The sequence below is a fragment of the Aquarana catesbeiana genome, linkage group LG04 (genome assembly GCF_042186555.1).
Source record: "Aquarana catesbeiana isolate 2022-GZ linkage group LG04, ASM4218655v1, whole genome shotgun sequence".
Lineage (NCBI taxonomy): Eukaryota > Metazoa > Chordata > Amphibia > Anura > Ranidae > Aquarana > Aquarana catesbeiana.
The window spans coordinates 335,887,116-335,909,030 of NC_133327.1; the positions used below are offsets into that span (position 1 = coordinate 335,887,116).

Below are 21,915 nucleotides of genomic sequence, written 5' to 3' on the forward strand. Positions count from 1 at the left end.
CAGCACTCCATAGTTAAAGCGGCATTAAGCCCAACAACAAACATTTATTATATTGCAGCTTACCGATTCTCAGATGTGATGGGTGCATTTGTTTTTGTTTTTTAGGCTTTCTTTCCCTCTATTTTCATATGGTGATATGGCCAGTAAGTATAGTATGTCATTTTTCAAAAGAACAAACTCTCCTGCAAATGTATCAGTTTGAGTGTTGAGATAAACCATTGTTCTTATAGTGATTAGCTTTTATTTACTTATGGAAAACCTTTATCCCAAAAGTCATAAACAGTAACGGCTTGTGTAACTGCAGTGTGAACTGGAGTCTGGCTTCAATTTGTTTTGTATATATAAATCTGCTATTACATCTAAGACTCCCCTCCCCCCAGACTGACCATGCTGCTGTCCAAAGGAGCCCCTGTGCTCTTTCATCCTGAGTGGGGCTCTCTAATACAGGAGGTGTGTTTTACTGGCCAGATTACCAGGTTAAAGCAATACTGCTTTAACCCCTTGGGGGACTCTCTGGATCAGTAATGCACACACCAGACACCCATAAACAAAGGGCAAAGCCCTGACTTATCAAGTGGTTGTTCTAAGATGCCCTGCGGTCCCCTCTGAGCATGGCACACTGGAGGAAGTTAGGCAGGAACCAGGGCATATGCCCCATCCAGATAGCCTTCTCCCTCCAGTTGGCATACTCCCTAAGGTGTCTTCAGGGACAGGGTTCTACTACCCGGGTGCATCATGGTCCTGGACCGATGCTGCATCCACCTAGGTGAGTATAAATCTGCAATAACCCTTATTCCCATACTTCTCTTTTAACACTCACCGTATTTCGTTATTAATTATCTGAAAAACACTATAAATATTTATAAGTCGCTTAACAGCAACAAGAAATATACATGAAACATACCCATCTTCAACATGTGCATATTAAAACATACAGATCTGTCATTAGAATTCACAAAAAACTCTCTCATATGTGCAACTATTTGAATTCAACTTGCTCCTTAGAACATTTTTCCTAGAACTTCAAGGGGTCTAGTTGCTGGTTGTAATATAACAAACAAGAGAAACTTTGTAACAAACTAGCTGCAAATTAGAGTCTGTGTCAGCCTTTTTCAATCAGGATGCCCAGGCTGGGTGCCTTGAGGTTCCTTCAAGAGTGCCTTGGCAAAATACCTAAAAAATGCCCAAAAATTGTATACAAAGAGGTGTGTGGATAAAGCCTGCCTTTTAGTTACACAAAGCCACAGGTTTTTATTGTACACCATTACAACCTTCTAGCTGTCGGCATCCTAACGACCGATGGCATAATAAGTTGATAAGGAGGATGTCAGTCACCTGCACAGCATTCTTGTTTGACCCTCCCCTGCCCCTCTCCATCAGTGTTAGGGTCACATTAGCTGAGTGACGGGGAAAAACTGAGAGAGAAAGATTGGAATACTAGTTAGTACCAGTTTGCAAGAGTGTATTTGCTTTGGAATAAATCACCTCTAATGATGGGTGTCCTACTTGTGTGGATGTTGCTGTATTATGTAAAACTATTAGAATAGTTTTTTACATTTTAGAATGGGGTGCCTCAAGATGGTCCATCATTTTTAAAGGGTGCCTTGACTGAGAAAAGGTTGAGAAACACTGATCTATGTAACTTATGTATAATGCTGCAAGGTTCTGTCATATTGCATCTCAGTCTTATCATCCAAATTGACTTTGCACTGCAGACAGATTAGGCAAGCAATCTTCCATACATATAAGAAGCAAGGGGCGTGGTTTGGCTCCGCTCTGTGATGGCCGCTTAAACAGATCTCTCCTGCTTCACGGAGCTCTCACCAAGCATTACAGGGACCAAATGAGCCGTAACAACAACATAAATATGGGGAAGAACAACCACACTCCCTCTGCGTCCCACAGCCTTAAAGAGCCGCTCTCCCAATCCACGAGAATCATACAGTACCAGTGATGTTCCGAATGGCAGCAAGAGAAGGCCATGCGGCCTCAGAGACGGATCAAGCCTGCTCTGCTAACTCCCATGTACTTTCCTCACACTAAATCAACACACCGGGAAGGCGGAGGCCCATCTGCTTCAACCACACAATCCCTATGCCTTACAGATCTTCAGGTGGTGGGACATCAAGGCCACCCTCTCAGCCGCCATCACCGATCTGAAAACCGGCATCTATTCCATAGCTACACGGATGGGGACAATGGAGCAGTCAGTGACCCGCCACACGGGCACTATCAGGCAAGTCCAATGCTCATCAGACACAAACCTGTCCCATATACTAGAAATCCAGACATCTGGAGGACCTTGATAATTGAGGCCGCTGCCATAATATCCGTATCAGAGGGATCTAAGAGTCTGTGGAACAACAGCATATTGAGCAGACTGTTACTGGAATGTTCAATGACCTGCTGGAAAGGCCTGCTGACTCTCACATAGAAATAAAAAGAGCACTCAGACCAAGGGCCCGTGAGAATGATCCTCCCAGGGACATAATATGCTGCCTTGTAAACTTTCCATTAAAAGAAGCAATCTTCAGAAAAGCAAGAGAGCGCAATCGAGTTTTATTAAATGGGACTGAAATCTAATTATTCCAAGATCTCTCCACCATTACTCTCCAACGCAGGAGTGCCCCTTGCTGGATCAGCTTCGCACAAGAGGAATTCCATATAGATGGAAATTCCCCTTCTGTTTGTCTGCCATGTAGAGAGGTCACACAGCTCATCTTCGTGCACCTGAAGACCTGCAGACATTCTGCGATACATTGAATATACCACTAACCAAAGTCCTAGATTGGTATAGCTCATCCTTCATTTCAGAAACCTGGATCAAGGTATCCAACAACTGTACCACAAGAGCATAGAGACAACTGGACCCAAGAAACAGAAAGAACTCATCTTCTAATCATACCCCGAATCGCAGAGAAGACCCCAGGAGCCCGGGCCTATCACCTCGGAGGAGGAGAGATCACATGGACACCTGAACCCCGCCTAAGCACCTATCTCCATCAGATTACCCCAACTTAATAGACCTGCATTAGAACATTGTATAGAAAAAATAAAAATAAAAACGGAGAACAAACTGCCTACACACTAACTAACTAACTATTAGCCATGCTGCCCTACCATTACCGATTACCTTTTACATGAGAGACTTTCTGGTTAGTCTTATACACGAGAAACTTTCCGTCGTTAACTAAAAAACATAATATCTAACTGCCATTTCTGATATAAAACAACTAATGTTAGATACCGCTATGACTACTCAATCCTTTGTCTAATGTACTTCCCTCACACAGGTTCATTTTAATGAGCTACTTTAAAGAAAAATCGTACCTGACTACCCCTAATTGAATGCATTGGTCAATAGCATTAAACTCCCTTATAGGTTTCCTAGGGCTATAGCATAAGTTCAAGCATTGTTTACTGGGTTATTATTAACCACTTCAGCCCCGGAAGATTTGGCTGCTCAATGACCGGGCCATTTTTTTGTGAAATGGCACTGCGTCGCTTTGACAATTGAGCAGTCGTGCGACGTTGTACCGAAACAAAATTGATGTCCTTTTTTTCCCCACAAATAGAGCTTTCTTTTGGTGGTATTTGATCATCTCTGTGTTTTTTATTTTTTGCGCTATAAACAAAAAAAGAGCAACAATTTTGAAAAAAACACAATATTTGTACTTTTTGCTGTAATAAATATCCCCATTTTTTTTAAAAAAAGCAATTTTTTTCCTCAGTTTAGGCCGATATGTACTCTCCTACATATTTTTGGTAATGAAAATCGCAATAAGCGTATATTGATTGGTTTGCGCAAAAGTTATAGTGTCTACAAAATAGAGGAAAGATTTATGGCATTTTTATTATTATTTTTTTTTACTAGTAATGGCGGTGATCTACGATTTTTAGCAGGACTGTGACATTGTGGCAGACAGATTGGACACTTTTGACACATTTTTGGGACCATGGGCATTTATACAGTGATCAGTGCTACAAAAATGCACTGATTACTGTGTAAATGTCACTGGCAGGGAAGGGCTAATACTAGGGAGCGATCAAGGGGTTAAATGTGTTACCTAGGGAGTGGATAATAACTGTGGGGGGAGGGGACTGACTGGGTGAGGACAGTGATTGTTGTTCATACTTAGTATGAACAACAGATCGCGCTCCTCACCCCTGACAGCACGGAGTTCTGTCTGTTTACATTGACAGATCTCCGTTCTGTCACGGTGTGGAGCGATCGCTGGTGCCTTCCGGTCACTGTGACCGCCGGCACGCGCATCGGCTTTAGCATGGCGCCGGAGGCGTGCGAGCGCGCCCCCTAGTGGTCAAGAGGGGAGCCAATGTATAGCTACAACGGCTCTTCCAGGGGAGCCAAACTGCCGCAGTATAACTGCGGCGGCTGGTCAGGAAGAGGTTAACATGCTTTGGTTATGTAAACATCAGTGGCGGAATTACCGGGGTCGCAACAGTCGCAGTTGCGACGGGGCCCGGCATTCCGCCACTGTGGGGGGGGCCCAGCGGTGTTGAACTTCACACACGCTCTGAGCAGAGATCATGTGTCATAGATTAATAGCACAGAGAGACACCGGCGGCATTAATGTTCTATTTGTCGGTCCTCTCTGGCACAGATGAGAGAGGACACACAGCTGATCTCACGGCTCCCCCTTCTCCCCCTCCTCCATCCTGTGTGCTCCGCGGGAAATGTGAGCTCTTTAGCTTCACACTTGGCTGCCCGCGAAGCACACAGGATGGGGGAGGGGGAGAAGGGGGAGCCGTGAGATCAGCTGTGTGTCCTCTCTCATCCGTGCCAGAGAGGACCGACAAATAGAACATTAATGCCGCTGGTGTCTCTCTGTGCTATTAATCTATGACACACGATCTCCGCTCAGAGCTGTGCTGTCCTGCACTGATGGAATCTAATAGCATTCACTGATGAGCACTGATAGAAGGCACTGATGAGCACTGATAGAAGGCACTGATGAGCACTAATAGAAGGCACTGATGAGCACTAATAGAAGGCACTGATGAGCACTAATAGAAGGCACTGATGAGTACTGATAGAAGGCACTGATAAGCACTGATAGAAGGCACTGATGAGCATTGATAGAAGGCACTGATGATAACTGATGGAAGGCACTGATGAGCACTGATAGACACACTGATAGACGGCACTGATGAGCACTGATAGAAGGCACTGATGAGTACTGATAGAAGGCACTGATAAGCACTGATAGAAGGCACTGATGAGCACTAATAGAAGGCACTGATGAGTACTGATAGAAGGCACTGATAAGCACTGATAGAAGGCACTGATGAGCACTAATAGAAGGCACTGATGAGTACTGATAGAAGGCACTGATAAGCACTGATAGAAGGCACTGATGAGCACTGATAGAAGGCACTGATGATAACTGATGGAAGGCACTGATTAGCACTGATAGACACACTGATGGACGGCACTGATGAGCACTGATAGAAGGCACTGATGAGCACTGATAGAAGGCACTGATGAGCACTGATAGAAGGCACTGATGAGCACTGATAGACGGCACTGATGGGCACTGATAGAAGGCACTGATGAGCACTAATAGACGGCACTGATGAGCACTGATAGAAGGCACCGATGGGCACTGATGAGCACTGATAGACGGCACTGATGGGCACTGATAGACGGCACTGATGGGCACTGATAAAAAGCACTGATAGAAGGCGCTGATGGACACTGATAAAAGGCACTGATGGGCACTGATAGGAGGCATTTATGGGCACTGATAGGAGGCACTGATGGGCACTGATAGGAGGCACTGATGAGCACTCATAGGAGGCACTGATGAGCCCTGATAGGAGGCACTGATGAGCACTGATAGGCCACATTGATAAGCACTGATAGGTAGCACTGATAGGAGGCACTGATGTGCACTGATAGGTGGCATTGATAGGTGGTACTGATGGGCACTTACGAATACTGATAGGCAGAACTCAGGCAGTATTGATGGGCTTTGATGGGCAGAATTGAAGAGTACCGATAGGTGGCACTGATGGACGCTGTTAGGCGGCATTAATGAGCACTGATAGGTGGTACTGATAGGCAGAATTGATGGGCACTGATAGGCGGCATTAATGAGCACTGATAGGTAACACTCGTAGGTGGAAGTGATGGGCACTGATAGGCAGCACTGATGGGCACTGATAGATGACACTGGTGATTGGGGCACTGACTATCAGTGTAAACAATTTACTGACATTCTTGACAGTTAACGGCAGTCCTTTCCTCACACAGACACAGCGTGTGAGGAAAGGGCTGTGGATAACCTGCAAGTCTGTTTACATGTGATCAGCTGATCACATGGTAAAGGGCCGATGTGATTGCGCTGGATGCACGTCCCAGGGGGCATGCCGGAAGCACGGTTTTGGGAGGATGTCCATGGACACTCCCAAAATTGGAAGCCCGGGGCTCGGATGGAAGGGGGCCCATCATGGTTTCTTGCACCGGGGCCCTGAAGGTTCTAGTTACGCCTCTGGTAAACATTTTCATTTATCTGCTATAAAAAACAGATTAGCTTAAAAGGCCAATCAGCCCTGACATATCAGAGGCTATCAGACGCATTAAAGGGGTATCCCAACTTGAGACTTTCTGGATATACCAGCTGAAGTGTTACTCCCCCTATGGGTTAAATATAGAATGGGACATAAATGCTTTAATTAATAAATCTTGATATGCAGTGTTTTACAGCCCAGTTTTATTGTTTGCTGAGTGTAGGCAGTTATTTGTTTATTTCCTGCCTGAAACACGATTTATTATTTTGCAGGTATCAGGATGTTTCATTCATGGAAATATTAGTTCTGGGTCTCATAAAGAGACTCTGGCTGGTGTTTACTTTCAGGGTTTTTCTTGTTACCTTATTGATAATGGGGGAACGGGAAAAACCTGGAAACCTGCCTGATACACAATTTATTGTTTTGAAGGTATTGGGATGTTTCAAACATGGGAATATTAGTTCTGGGTCTCATAAAGAGACTCTGGCTGGTGTTTACTTTCAAGGTTTTTCTTGTTCCCTTTTTGTTAATAACTGTGTATTATAACACCACTCATCCCACTGATACTTACCTTTTTCTAATCATCTGTTCCTTTGTATTATCAACCATTGTTTGATTATGATGCATTATATTGATTAACAAGAGTTTTTCTATGGATCATACATTTTTAAGTTTTTATTCCACAAAGATTTGTATAGGAGTAATGTTTACTAACAATCATGCACTTTTATAGGTTCACATGTGATGTCAATTTGGCAGTCAGATCCTCACACCGCCATCCTGTATCTAGGTTTGGTCTGTGTCTCTAGGCATGCTTGTCCTCTGTTGTCCTGTGTGCCGCCGTAGAGCCCACCTTGCAAATTGCCTCTCTTGTTATATGAGTGGCTATCGGGCCACGAGTGCTGGCTTTTCTTAGTGTGATGACGTTTCCGCCTATTTTGTTATCTCATCCGCAGCCCTGCCAGCTCACAGGCTGATGCCTGTAATGAGAAAGAGGCTTGGAACACAAACACTAGAGCACAATGACGTTGCTACGGCGGCGGCGCACATGTGACCACGGAGGGTGGGTGTTCTAGGGCTGTAATTGGTTCACATAGTCACATGACCATCCGGGAAGTAAGGTGTGTGTGTGCAGAGGATCGCTGATTGGTCATAATACCTGCCCAATGTCAGCACTCCCAGCTGATCGGCTGCTTTGTTAATTTTAAGGTCTTTATATAGCGTGGTGATTGTTTTTTTCTCTCTCTGGATGCGGAGAAGGCATTTGACAGGGCGGCCTGGGATTATATTGATGCAGTCCTTGCAGCTATTGAAATACCAAATTTAATGTTGTCATACATAAGTGCACTATGTTCCTCACCTAACGCGAGGGTCCGCGTCAACGGCCACCTGTCAAATGCCTTTCAACTCCACAATGGCACCAGACTTGGATGCCCCCTTTCCCCGCTACTCTTTGTCCTTACTCTTGAACCTTTACTCAACAAAATATGACTAAACCCAGATATCAAAGGTGTCACAATTAAGAAACAAACTTATAAGCTTGCAGCTTTTGCTGACATCCTCATGCTCTTCCTAACAGATCCACACATCTCTATACCAAACCTGCTAAAAGACTTTCCAAACTTTTTCCAACCTAAAGACAAATTACTATAAATCGAATGCCTTAAACATAACATTACCGCCTGATATTGCTTCACAGTGCCAAAATAATTTCCCTTTCACCAGGGCCAAGGACTCAATCACCTATCTTGGAATTAAAATTCCAAAGTCTCTTTCAAATCTCTTCCAAGACAATTTCGACCCAGCGATAAAAGAAACTAGAGAAGATTTAAAAAGATGGAACATTCTCAATTGTTCATGGTTCGGCAGAGCCTCCCTTCTCAAAATTCTTCCCCACTTACTACAAACCATTCCAATACAAATTCCTGCCTCCTTTTTTAATTCCTTTCGGCAAGCCTGCTCTTTCTTTATGTGGAGAAACAAACTGCCAAGAATCAAATTTGACCGTCTCACCCTTCCAAAAAACAGGTGGAATAGCACTCCCAGACCTACGTTGTTACTATTGGGCAACACACCTGACTGAAGAATCCACTAAAATGTAAAGGATTGGGTCATATTAGAACACTCGATCACTCCCCAGTGCTTGAGATCTTTACCATGGCTACACCCGCAACATATATCCTCTCAAACCAAGCTTCACCCCCTAATAGGTCCCACATTAACAGTACTCAACCAAAGCAACAAACCCCACCCCCTTGCTGAGCCCGTTAACTCCACTACGTGCTAACTCAGATTTCCCCCCTGGCACAAATGACAACTTCCTTGCTATACCTGGCCCCACAAATATCTCCCAAACGTACACCACAGTGGACAAACATGCAAATGAGACACTTTCTGTCCAATAATGCAACTGCACATCACTGGACAAGAAACCTGTCTACTCTGGAGGAACTCTGTTCCAAAAAATCCCCCCAAAGACATCTTATGTCTGTCTCATACTCGACACTATTCAAAGATAGTTTAGCATTCTCCAGTAATGCGTATTCTGCATGGGAACAAGACCTAAATTTAAAAATCACTGTTCCTGAAAGGGAGCTAATTTGTTCCTATATTCCTAAGGGATCCCTTAATGTAGCCACCCAAGAATGCGGATATAAGATCCTTTCGAGATGGTACAGAACCCCTGCACTACTTCACAAATATTCAAGCTCAATCTCTATCAGGTGTTGGCGATGTGATGCCGCGGAAGGAACAATGCTTTATATTTGGATTGTGTCCTGTAATCCAAACATTTTGGCAGACAGTACATAACACCATCCTCTCAATTACCTCAAATAAAGTTGACTTCTCTCCTGCTGTTTACCTGCTCCATCACACCAACATACCTAAGACGGGATATCTCAAGTCGCTTACCATGTTTATGATAAATGCAGCCAGACACTGCATTCCATGCCACTGGCCCTCTCCAATTGCCCAGCCAAAAGAGGAGTGGTGCCGCAGACTCAATAACATAGAAAAAATTGAAAAACTTCATCTCACACAAAAAGCTACCCGAATTCACATCAATATGGTACAGTTGGCAACACTTTAATGCCCCGTACACACGGTCGGATTTTCCAATGGAAAAAGTGCGATTGGATTGTGTTGTCGGAAATTCCAACTGTGTGTGGGCGCCATCTTTTTCTATTGGAATTTCCGACACACAAAGTTTGAGAGCAGGATATAAAATTTTCCGACAACACAATCCGATCGGTTGAAATCCGATCGTGTGTATGCAAATCCGACGCACAAAATGCCACGCATGCTCAGAATAAATTAAGAGACGAAAGCTATTGGCTACTGCCCCATTTATAGTCCCGACGTACGTGTTTTACGACAACGCATTCAGAACGATCGGATTTTCCGACAACTTTGTGCGACCGTGTATATGCAAGACAAGTTTGGCCTAAAATTAGTCGGAAAAAATCCGATGGATTTTGTTGTCGGAATGTCCGATCAATGTCCGATCGTGTGTACAGGGCATTAGACTACAGATGCTTATTCTATGAATGACAGATGACATAATTGCCTTACTGAAATAAGAATCCACAACCACTGCACCTGGCATTATTCCTTTCCGGTCCCTAATGTGATCCTGTTGGGAAAGAGGGACCTACATATTAGACTCTCAATAAGCAGTTGCCTCATTAAACTCCTTATAATTTTGCATCAATTTAAAACGAGAGAGGGGGAGTTCGGAACTCCCTTCCCCCTCCCCCCCTCTTCCTCTCCCCACCTACCCTTCCTGTTCCTTTACCCCACCTCTGCACTCTTTTTTGAACCTCATACTAAAAATTTAGCCTCAAAATATTTTATCTCCAAAAACCTATTATAGCTTAATGTTAAGCACAAATACCATATAACCAAACTTTGCATATGATGTCTTACGTATTCACAGGGAAAAATATTACTTCTGTTTTTACAGTTTTGCTATGAAAAAGCATACCCTATCTTATTATTTGTCCTACATATGCTAATCATAGACCTCTGAAAGTTCATATGTTTTAATGTTCTACCAGTTATTTCCTAGCTGTAATTATGCTATCATTTGTGAAATATTATTTTTGTACGTTTCGTTCACTTTAATAAAAATTTATGGAAAACAAAAAAAAAGAAGCAAAATAAATAATCAGATCAAGCCATTTCCATATGCCTTCAAATTCCACCTTTTAACTGCAACTGCTTCATTGTTTTAAACATGCTTAAATGTAATCTATGCTGCCTTCAAATTCTTTACCTCTGTCTATATCACTGTGATGTTTGTTTTTGTTTTCTTATTGTCTATACCTAAATTATGAGCTGTTTTTATCTTTATAGCCATGATCCCCTGCTCTCTTGCTGTATCTTGTAGTCTGTTTTTGGTGTGAGAAGTTCGTTCTGTCAGCCATGTGTTCCTCCTATGCAATCCAGGCTGATTAATTAGCAATAATACCCCCACCTAACTCAGTATAAATTTAGGCCTTCTCTATGGGATGCCCAGGCAGGGGTTGCACAGGCAGGGATTGTGTTGGCAACTATCATTTTGGATAAGGTATTCATATTGGATTAAGTATTACACTTCGGGTAAGCACTTCAGCGAATGCACAAAGCGAAAATCTACAACAGACTACTGCAACACACTAAACAGACTTCAGGTGACCTGATTCCCCATAGAACATCTCTCATCCAGTCTGCTTCTCAATCTCACCACTCTGTATCATGCACTCCCTACTTTTCTTTCTCACAGTTGCATCCTCTCTCCTTAAATGTTCTCTCCTTCACCCATCTTCTCCACCCCACAGCTTATATATATCACCCTATCAGGTGTTTACTTCTTTGCTTCAGCAAATAGAAAGGAAACAAATAAAACATTTGCCCATATCTATTATTGTATATCCAGGCAACCTATCTATTTTCTGCAGCAAATTGAAAGTTAACAAAAAATAACATATCCAAATGTATTACTGTATATGCAGCTTGACTGCTACACACTAATACAATTGGCAGGTTCAACAGGGCTTTAAATTTGGAAGAGGTTTGTCTCAGTTATTGGTTTAAATGTCAAATCATGATATACTTCCACACCTTATCATGTTGACCTGGAATGTTCAATTATATCCTCAAAAAGAATTGTCCTGCAGTGGGTTTGGATCTTCGGCAGGCAGCCAGTGTGAGAATCCCCATTTAGTCCATATGGAGGGTTACCTCCTTTTTTTGTTATTATGTATGTTGTTTCCAAATAAGGTCTTGATGTTGCTATCAGAGGTCTTTCTGTTTGATCGTACTTGCTGACATTTCTAAAACTCCTACCTGTGTCTGAGATGTATTGAGCCTTTCCCTACCCTGGTCACTGTCTACTGAGATTGAAATACCATGCTTTATGCTAAATAAAGAATATTTTTAAAAAATGCCCTGGATGGGAGGAGCACAATGAATTTGTTGTTACAGTTTGTTTTTTTTATAACAATGGCATTAATGAGAGTTATTATAAGCAGATACAGGGAGCGGCCATGGAAACGGTGTGCACACTGGTCTATGTCTGCCTGCATTTGGGGAATTGGAAGGAGTGTAAGGATTTCCCAATAATAGAATTGGGTGGACGCATCACTCTATGCCAGCACTATGTTGATGAATTGTTGGCAGCTTGAAAAGAAACACATCAGTAATTAGTAATTACTAAAATTGATCCACAAATTGAATAGGAAACTATTCAATGGGTTTCTCATTACGACCTGTTATGCTTAAAAATTTGATTTTTTTGGATATTTTTAGAGAGGGGAGATGTTCAAAAACAATGACATGTGTAAACCCACAGCAGACAACTCACTGCTTTATGCAAAAAGTCACTATCTCCCCATTCAAATAAATGCAACCCCTTATGGGCAATTTCTTTACATTAGAAAGAAATGTTCTAGACTTCAAGATATTAAGGAAAAGGCCAAAAGTATTATCCAAATTAAATCTACAGGCTGTTCAAATAAAAGAATTTGACAGTGTCATAATTTTGAGACAAATTATTGAGTTATGAGAAAAAGGATATGAGAGAAAATGGAGACAGACGTACAAGTTGTACAAGTACAGTTGTCGAGCAAGATCTATCAGCTCATTTGCTCCTGTAATCATATTTATATTTGAAAAATCGAATGTGAGTTTAGGATTAGAGTGTCTGAACATATAAGAGATATTATGACAAAGAATGCAAAACTTCAGATAGCAACATAACTTCTTGTATTGCCATTATTTATCATTAAAGGCATTAATTCAAATGGGTAGAAAATATGCTGCATTTAGATGCGTATTTTCTGCATAGAAGAAAGGTTTTTGCTTGCAGAGCTAGAACTCATTGCTATGGGTAGAAAAAATTCTGCATTTAGATGAAAAAAATATCCTGCATAAAATACGCACCTAAAGTACTTATGCGGATTTATTCACATTTATGCATGTACATGAGTAAAATCTGCAGACGTACGTGTGTAAAATCTGCAGCTGTTTCCTACTTCCTTTATTTGTGACTAAACACAGTGCACATTTTCGTATGTAGACGCAGCTGTGTATAGGGGCTTATTGATTACTATAGAGCTGTGTTTAGATGCGTGCAACTATGTGCTGTATGTATCGCAATGCTGTGTTTTTTTATGCCCTTGTGAATAAACCCTGTGTATATGGACTCAAAAAACAAAATAGGTGTAGCGCTAATATCGGAATGAGTAAAATAGCCTAAGAAGACAATTACATCATCATAATAAACTCAAAAAAGCGGATTATCAGCAGAGAAGGTGCATTCAACAAAATGAAAGTCCTCAGTGAATTTGTGACTCCTATAAAAAAGTGATAGTCCTCAATACGAATATGGCTCCATAAGTGTATCAATGTGCACGTAACATCTATGATGAAAGGAACACCACCACCTATATTGGAGAGGCTTACCGGAACGTTTGGACCCAAAAAAGCGTACGCTCAATTGGGTCAAACAATCTTGAATGGAGAGCAACTGATGGATTTCCGTAAAGACTGTAGGAAAATCTTAAGATGGTCTGTCCACCGGTATGTCCCTTCTCCGCTTTGCCATCAGTCAGTCCAAAACCACAGCATCACCTTCCCTCGCTGTCTCCCACAGTGTACATTCCTCTTCTGGTCTAAAAGGAAGTTTGTAGAAAGCATTGATGGTTCATGGGTGCTGTGTCTGCTCCAGTTCTGCAGGTATCTTCTCTTACAGCCTGCCTGTCTCCTTTCTCAACAAAGGAGAAAGGAGACAAGCAGGGTGTAAGAGAAGATACCTGCAGAACTGGAGCAGACACAGCACCCATGAACCATCAATGCTTTCTACAAACTTCCTTTTAGACCAGAAGAGGAATGTACACTGTGGGAGACAGCGAGGGAAGGTGATGCTGTGGTTTTGGACTGACTGATGGCAAAGTGGAGAAGGAACATACCGGTGGATAGACCATCTTAAGATTTTCCTGCAGTCTTTACGGAAATCCATCAGTTGCTCTCCGTTCAAGCTTGTATGACCCAATTGAGCGTACGCTTTTTTTGGGTCCAAACGTTCCGGTAAGCCTCTCCAATATCGGTGGTGGTGTTCCTTTCATCATAGCTGTTACGTGCACATTGATACACTTATGGAGCCATATTCGTATTGAGGACTATCACTTTTTTATAGGAGTCACAAATTCACTGAGGACTTTCATTTTGTTGAATGCACCTTCTCTGCTGATAATCCACTTTTTGAGTTTATTATGATGATGTAATTGTCTTCTCAGGCTATTTTACTCATTCCGATATTAGCGCTACACCTATTTTGTTTTTTGATTTATGCACATATCCTACTGGCTGTGTTAGCTGCTTATTTTTTAGGGCAGCGCAGAATTATTTGTTTTATTTTGCCTGTGTATATGGACTGAATACCATAGTGCTGCATTTACATGCATAAAAAACGATCTGCTGTAGACATCTAAATACAGCAGTTTTTCTGCCCATGTTAAGGAGCCCTTAAAGGCAAAAGCTATATACCATCTGCAAATAAATTCATGGAAGGGAAGACTTCAGCCAAGTCCTCTTGCAGAAACAATATTATAGGATATATACTGTACCTATGCTACATTGTTACCATAGCGTTTGAACTAGGAATTTAAAATAGGAGTTGGATACCTATGTTGCCTTTTTTGCACTTTTGAAGGTGTATTTTTACCACTTTCCATCCTCTTCTTTAAAGTCTTTTAATGCTTCGGGTTATATCTAGCTGGGAGGGGTTCCATACCTTAAGATTTTTTTGGTGCATTATATGTAGATAATGACAGGGGTATAAAGTTTTTTCAAGTGTATATAATAGATATAGAAAGTGAGGACATTTTAAAAAGGTAGTTATGTGTGACTGCAACTTGAAGGTATAAATTTGAGTTTGACACATTTGCAGTTGCCATCCTGAAGAAGCCTTGGCATTAAGACGAAATGCGTCATTGCTTCTTACATTTACGACACCCTTCATGCTCTGTAAGGGTTGACAAGCATGACTATGTCATGTAATATGAACATTTATTGATGGTTTTTGCTGTAGTCTTAGAAAACATTTAACAACTTGGGAAGAGAACATTATGAATATCACAGCAAAACCAGCGTGTATGCAGAGACAATGGAATATTGACCAAGTTAAATGAACTTTATGGGCTTCAATGTTGATTACTCAATGTTTTAAAGTGCTTGCATGTGTGCTGGTCTGTGGACATCACATTGAATGAGAACCCTGTTCACGAGACATAAAGTCAAGAAAAGTCCACTCAATTGATATTAAATAAAAAAAAGCCAACATGAGATGCACATAAGGTGTAATGTATATTGAATGATGCTGCAATGAAAACAGATGTCTATGTTGATTATCATGTCTGAATTTGCGTGTTGAGATTGCAAAAAACACTCTCCACCATTTGAAGTTAAACATATAATCAATATACAGTCATTCAACACCTAGAGCATGACCTTTCTGAATTTTATGGGTCTTGGGTCCTTATAAGGAAGTGATTTGATCTGATGATCTCTAACGCTGCTTACATATTGAGTTTTGCTTAGTCTCTCTATGCAGTTAACTTGGATAATAAGATTGAAATGCAATGTGACAGAACCTTGCAGCCCTACTTATGAGTTACATAGACTCCAATTGGCAACTACTTTGTTTCCAAGTTTTCAGTGTTTGTTTTATTGCAACAAGTACCTAGTTCCATTGAAGTTCTGGGCAGAAAGCTGAATTTAAATAGCAGCATAAATGATGAGGGGTCTTTGTAAAATTATAATGACAGATTAATCCTTTTTAATATGCGCATTGAGAAAAGGTGTGTGTTTCATCTACTGTACATTTCCTGTGGCTATTAAATGCCTTTTAAATATTTATAACATGTCAGACGTTAATAAAATAATTTCAGTAACTGTAAATTCATTTTTTTCACTTCCATTTTTACATTTATACCAATTTGTCAGATATGTTTTTTAATTATTTTCTAATTAATACTAGAAAGTGACAGCTATATGTGATTGGTTGCTATACATAGCTCTCCCGTTTTCCTTTTTTCTCTTTGATATATGATGATTAGTACTGTCAGTATTTGTATATACTGTCAGGCTTACTTAGCAGCCGTATAGTGTGCTTACACCACATTAGTTCATTTATGGAGAGTATTAAAAACTTGACTTCCTATATGGCATTAGGAAAGCTCTAAATTATTCCTAGATGGTGGTATTAATGAACTTTCAAATTCTTTACCAGTCCTTATGTTAGACATGAGACCATGGATAACATGATTGCTGGAGACAAACATAAGAGCATCCTTAGGGAAAAAATGCAAATGTTCCTTTTTGAGGCTAATATATGCATAATCCGTTTTTGCTTCGAGATCAGCTTTAACAAATAATCTAAAGGGACACGTTTTTTGTATAATAACATAACCACAGGGCACAGAGACTCCTAACAGATTGTGTGAATGGTTTAAAAGATTTACTTTATGATGTAACACAGAGGACTCCAAGTCCGCAAAGAGTAATCACATCCTCTGATTTCATGATAATACTTTTCTGCCACCAATGAAGGACATACCATAAATGATATTCTGGTTTTGTTAACCAAATTTGTCAACATTTCACATATGCCAATACGTGTTTTAATGCAATTAAAAACGACTCTTTCTTTTGCAGTCTACAGCCATCCAAAACTTTTGATAACTGCTATAGCTTGAAGCCAGAAGTTTACAGAAATCCTCTTCCTACTTTTTGTCCTCTGTCACAGAATGCAGAAAGCCTTGGACAAATGATGTAAACTGATGTATGGAACCCCTTAGATATGAGTATGTCCCAGTGTAGTAAACACGTTAATAGAAAAGATTTGCTGCAATGGCAATTTGACTTTGTAATACTTTTCAAACAGAGGCTTCATCTAAGGACATGCTAGGGGTATAATATTTTATAAAATACCACCACTGAGCATGTCATTTATAAAATACAGAGGCTACTTGGCATTTTTTTTTTAAAGAATTTTGTAAATGGGCACAGCATTAGGACAATAGGACAATACAAATCTGAAGATATAGGTATATCCTTTGGATTTTTGACTTTTTGACATATTAAAGCAGATTTACTAAAGGATTTGAGATAAAATTGTGTAAAGATACACTACAAATATCCAATCAAATGAAATGAGTAAACCGCAACTTTGTTTTCACATAATTGGATAAATTAAGTGAATCTCGACACAATTTTTTGTATGAGTATTCTCAAATCCTTTAGTAAATTGGCCTTACTGACCTGTAAATATTGTCCGGGAACCATTTTTTGGGAAAGGGGTTGGGAAAATGCAGTTTCATATGCACAGCTGATTGGCTGATCGGTAATTTTATTAAAATACACTAGAAGCAGCTTTTGGTAAGTCTCTTTTAGAATAAAATGACATGTCACATACAACAGTAAGGTTTGGTTAGCTGTCTGGTTGTTTTAAACACAAAACTGGACAGATTTATGCAAGTATGTGGAAAAGACATTTAATCTCCAAATACGGAAAGGTTTCTTCACAGTAAGAGCTCTGAAAATGTGGAATAGAATCCCTCCAGAGGTGCTTTTGGCCAGCTCAGTAGATTGCTTTAAAAAAGGCCTGGATTCTTTCCTAGGTGTACAAAATATAACCGGGTACTAGCATTTATAGCTAAAGTTGATCCAAGGAATATCTGATTGCCTCTCGGGGGATCAGGGGGGATTTTTCCTCTGCTGTAGTAAATTGGATCATGCTTTGCTGTTTTTTTTTGCCTTCCTCTGGATCAACTGTGGGTATAGGATTGTGTACATGGGATTGTATGGTTGTTTTTTTCTTTTTTCTTTTTTTTTGGTTGAACTAGATGGACTTGTGTCTTTTTTCAACCTAACTGTGTAACTATGTAATTATGTAACTATACTGTATGCTTTACACTCTGAATTCAGCTTTCGTAGTCCTGGATTTTAATGTTCAAAATTTATACAAAGGCAAAAATTCTAAAATGTACTACAGCTGCACCATTATTGTTATTTCCACCAACTGTCTTATGTATAGTATACCAGTTTACAGTCTAAGTCTAAGGAAGCTTGCTTTCTGACCATAAAGCAGTCACATGGTCCATGTAGCAGAGCATTGTACCTTACACAGCATAAAGTAGCCTATAACAACAAGAGTTCAATTTACCATAACCAAGTAATTAAAAAAGATACAAAGGTAGAACCAATTTGGTTTTCATGTGTTACTGTAGCTTACAACAAATTAACCTAGGCCAATAATGTCTTCTGCGTCAACCACCTTTATATCTGTACCTTTGTATTTCTTTATTATTTCACTCAACCTGTGGAATTGATAACTAATTAGAAATTTTTGCATATAAGTTACTAATATTGTCTTGATCCTTACAGTAATGTAACAACCAGCATTTATCTGATTATTTCTGGTAAGCATAATATCAAAAATATCAATAAATCTTCGGTGCAATGATAGAAGAGAAAAACGTTTAAATGTCTTTTAGTAGATTTTTGGGTTTTAAAGCACTGGACAAAAGCACATTGGAAACGATCAATTGGATTTAAGTGTCTGGCACCTAATCTTGTTAAGTAAATTGTAATGGGCACTCCATATCACTGGATTACAAAGTTCAGCATAAACAAAGCATCAGGTTGCCCAACAATATACATAGCTAGTAAGGTCAATGCCATTCTTTATTAAACTACCACTCTTTTGTACATTTCACTAAATCGGGTTTTTTAAGGTTGGAATGATTTTGACATACTTTATGTTTTTAGAAGATTATAAGAAAAAAGTATATAAATGATGATTAAATGCCTTTTTAGAAGATTTCACATCTGTCAGGTTTAGCTGTAACTATCCCAAACAGCTTCAAAGGAGAAGTAAAGCATTTCATTTATTTAAAATACCCAGCATTAGTTAAATGTATAAAATCTTAACTGTATTTCCAAAAATTAAAACAGTGGAAATCACAGCAAATGAAAAGCCATGCGTATGTTTATAGTACTTCATACAGCAGTGGAACACATCTGGCACAATGAGATCCTGCATAATACAGCACAGCTATGAAATAAGAGGAGTATACAGGTGTACCAGCACTTACCTGGCCTGTTTTTGCACATCCATCTGATTTGTCCATCTCCTCCTTCGATGCTTTTTACTTTCAGTGAGAAGGACGAGGCAGAAGATGAGCAGAAGGAATTTGAATGAATGAGGCATTTTCAGCACAGCGGTTAGACTAGGATCTGCTCTGCAGTTTCTTCCAGCAGTGGCAATGCCTAGTGGTGCACACATTGAGTCAGCTGTTTGTCCTAGGAATCATACTGACCAGACAGATCAGTGTGCAGGCTGTGCTTCTGACTCCTATAAAGCACTCAGATCACAGACCTTCCTCACATGAATGATAGGCACTGGCCATTTCTGAGGGCTAGCAGAAGTTGGCTGTGCTTTGCTACATATCCCCTGGGGTCCTAGGACAGAGATTTCACTAAACCCCTTACATAATAGGCATGTGGTTCACAATGCAATTACGGACACTCTGGATGATTCATCAGAGCACTAATCTGGGTTAGATTTTTCATGACAGACGATGGAATCTTGACAAGCACTTCCAAACGCTGCGTTAAGAATTTTAGTTTTAACATTCCATCTAATGACTAGTCACAAATACTGACAAGCACTGGCATAGGGCAGATAATTCACAGTGTTCAGACATTGTAGTAAACACCACCGCGTATCTCATATGCTTTTAAAAGTAATCTATCAATATGCAGTCACATGTACATATGTACACAGTTGCTTTATATAGAATGCTAATATAGCAGCATTGCATCAGTCTGAAACAATACATAAATCTTGCAGCATGTAAGAGATATTAAAATGAAACAGAGGAATAACAATTACACAAATTCAGAGATGAGAATTTTGCTCAGAATTCATTAGGAATCCTGATCAACTCAGTATCACATAAAGTATATTGTCTGTTTTAAACCATTATGCATTGCTGGCATCAAAATGATTTTAATATAGCAGAATCAAATGTGTAAGCAGTGACATAAAGCTATTCTGTGTTATATTATGTGTTGTAAGTGACATGAGTGACAAGAGAAAGTTAGAGAATAAAAGAATAATAAATAAAAAGAAGACTTGATTTAAGATCAAATATGACATCCCGTCCAATCAATAAAAACGCAACAATTTATTTTTTTACAAAGTAATATATTGTGTAGACGGCTTGCAAAAATAATAACAGGAGTGGAGCAAGATAGAAAATTATTTTCTCTTAGCCAAACTACTTTTGGAGATCATACAACTACTAAATTTGAATCTTCTTAAAACTATCCCAAAACTGTGAAATTAAATTCATTTTAAGATAATTTTTGTATGGATAGAATTATCATGATAAAGAGAATACTATTATTATTTTTACTAGAAGTAATCTTTCTTTTGGTCTATTATGTTGACTTCCAAAAGGTTTATTTAGACAGAATAATCTGTCAGCCCTACATTAAATGAACACTATATTGGTTTGCAGCATTTTTTTTCTTTTTTCACATTAACTGATGTGTTATCTTTGTTATTATTCCTATAAAATCTTTATAGGAATCTTGATAAACTGGTTTCTAAAGAGAGGGTAGTAGTGTTTTTTTATATATATATATATATATATATATATATATATATATATATATATATATATATATATATATAGAGGGTTCCTCTAACTGATTCTGCTGTTTGTGTATTAAGTTATATAAGCTTTTTTTTTTTCAGTAACGCAGTTAAGATTAGCCTGGTAAGAATGTAAAAATGAGCCTAGAGTCTTACTTATGGTTCTGAAGTGGTAAACATATAATATTCATATGTAATGTTCATACTTATCTGATTAAAACCATATTGAAAATTGTATTTTTCAGCCCTTCACATAAGAAAAAAAATCTATATAAAAACAATATACTTTAATTTTAAAGTAGTATATAGCTAAGCATTGTTATCTTGAAACAGTAAGAATTTACGTATTAAGACTTCTGGCAACAATCTAAAAAAACTAGAGGATAATTTCTTATCTAGAGTAGCGGGTAGAGAAAATAAAGTAATTCTTTTTCTCCCAGAGCCCAACCGTGTTTCAGCATCGGTAAGTTTAAATAGCACATACATCCCAAGATTTTGGAGCCATATATTCCATATACTGTACTGTAGCTATTTTAGGCATGATGGCTATTATTAGTACAAGTATAGAAAACATGGCATCCTTGAGCAAATGGCACATTTTGGACTGAGAGGACAACTGGTTTTCAAAAAGTGAGAAGAGTGCCCTACACGTAAAAATGGAATAACCATAAAATGTGCGGGGGCCTTTAACACCATTTGTCTTATAAATACTGTTTAATGCTGTTTTAACATTTCTACCCTTGCAACTTGACAATGTACACCTTCTGCCATGTAATACAATGAACACCTGTCCCAGAATTCATGGCACCATGGTGACCAGTTTATGAAAATAGAGCAGGGTTATTTTACTAACCTCCATTGTGTTCCTGGACAATCAACATCTGCCTTAAATTGGAACGTAACTGTATCTGAGCACCACAAACTGAAGTAAACTCACCCATCCATCCATGTTTCAATGCTTTATTTTATTGAGAAATAACTTTGAAAAGCACCCCCTAGCATTTTTAGCCTTGGCCATCTTAAGTAATAAGGGCAGATGATTAATGTAGCATTTACTTTCTGGAATCCTGTCTAGGGCAGAAATCAGGAAACAACTGAAGAACTGTAAAAAACAAAAAGTTCAAAACAAGTAAATATAATATACCTTCCTATCTATTTACTAATGCTAATAGCATAGT

At 39.4% G+C, this 21,915-nt stretch overlaps 1 protein-coding gene across 1 annotated transcript in view; it reads right to left on the minus strand.

The window, feature by feature from the left end:
• GABRR2 (gamma-aminobutyric acid type A receptor subunit rho2) overlaps positions 1-19,548 on the minus strand; it is a 147,689-nt gene extending 128,141 nt beyond the window's left edge. Inside the window, exon 1 of the mRNA XM_073626926.1 lies at positions 19,170-19,548. Coding sequence (XP_073483027.1) covers positions 19,170-19,360 — 191 coding nt within the window. The 5' untranslated portion in view covers positions 19,361-19,548. The remainder of the gene's footprint in view (positions 1-19,169) is intronic.
• Positions 19,549-21,915: the final 2,367 nt, after the last annotated feature.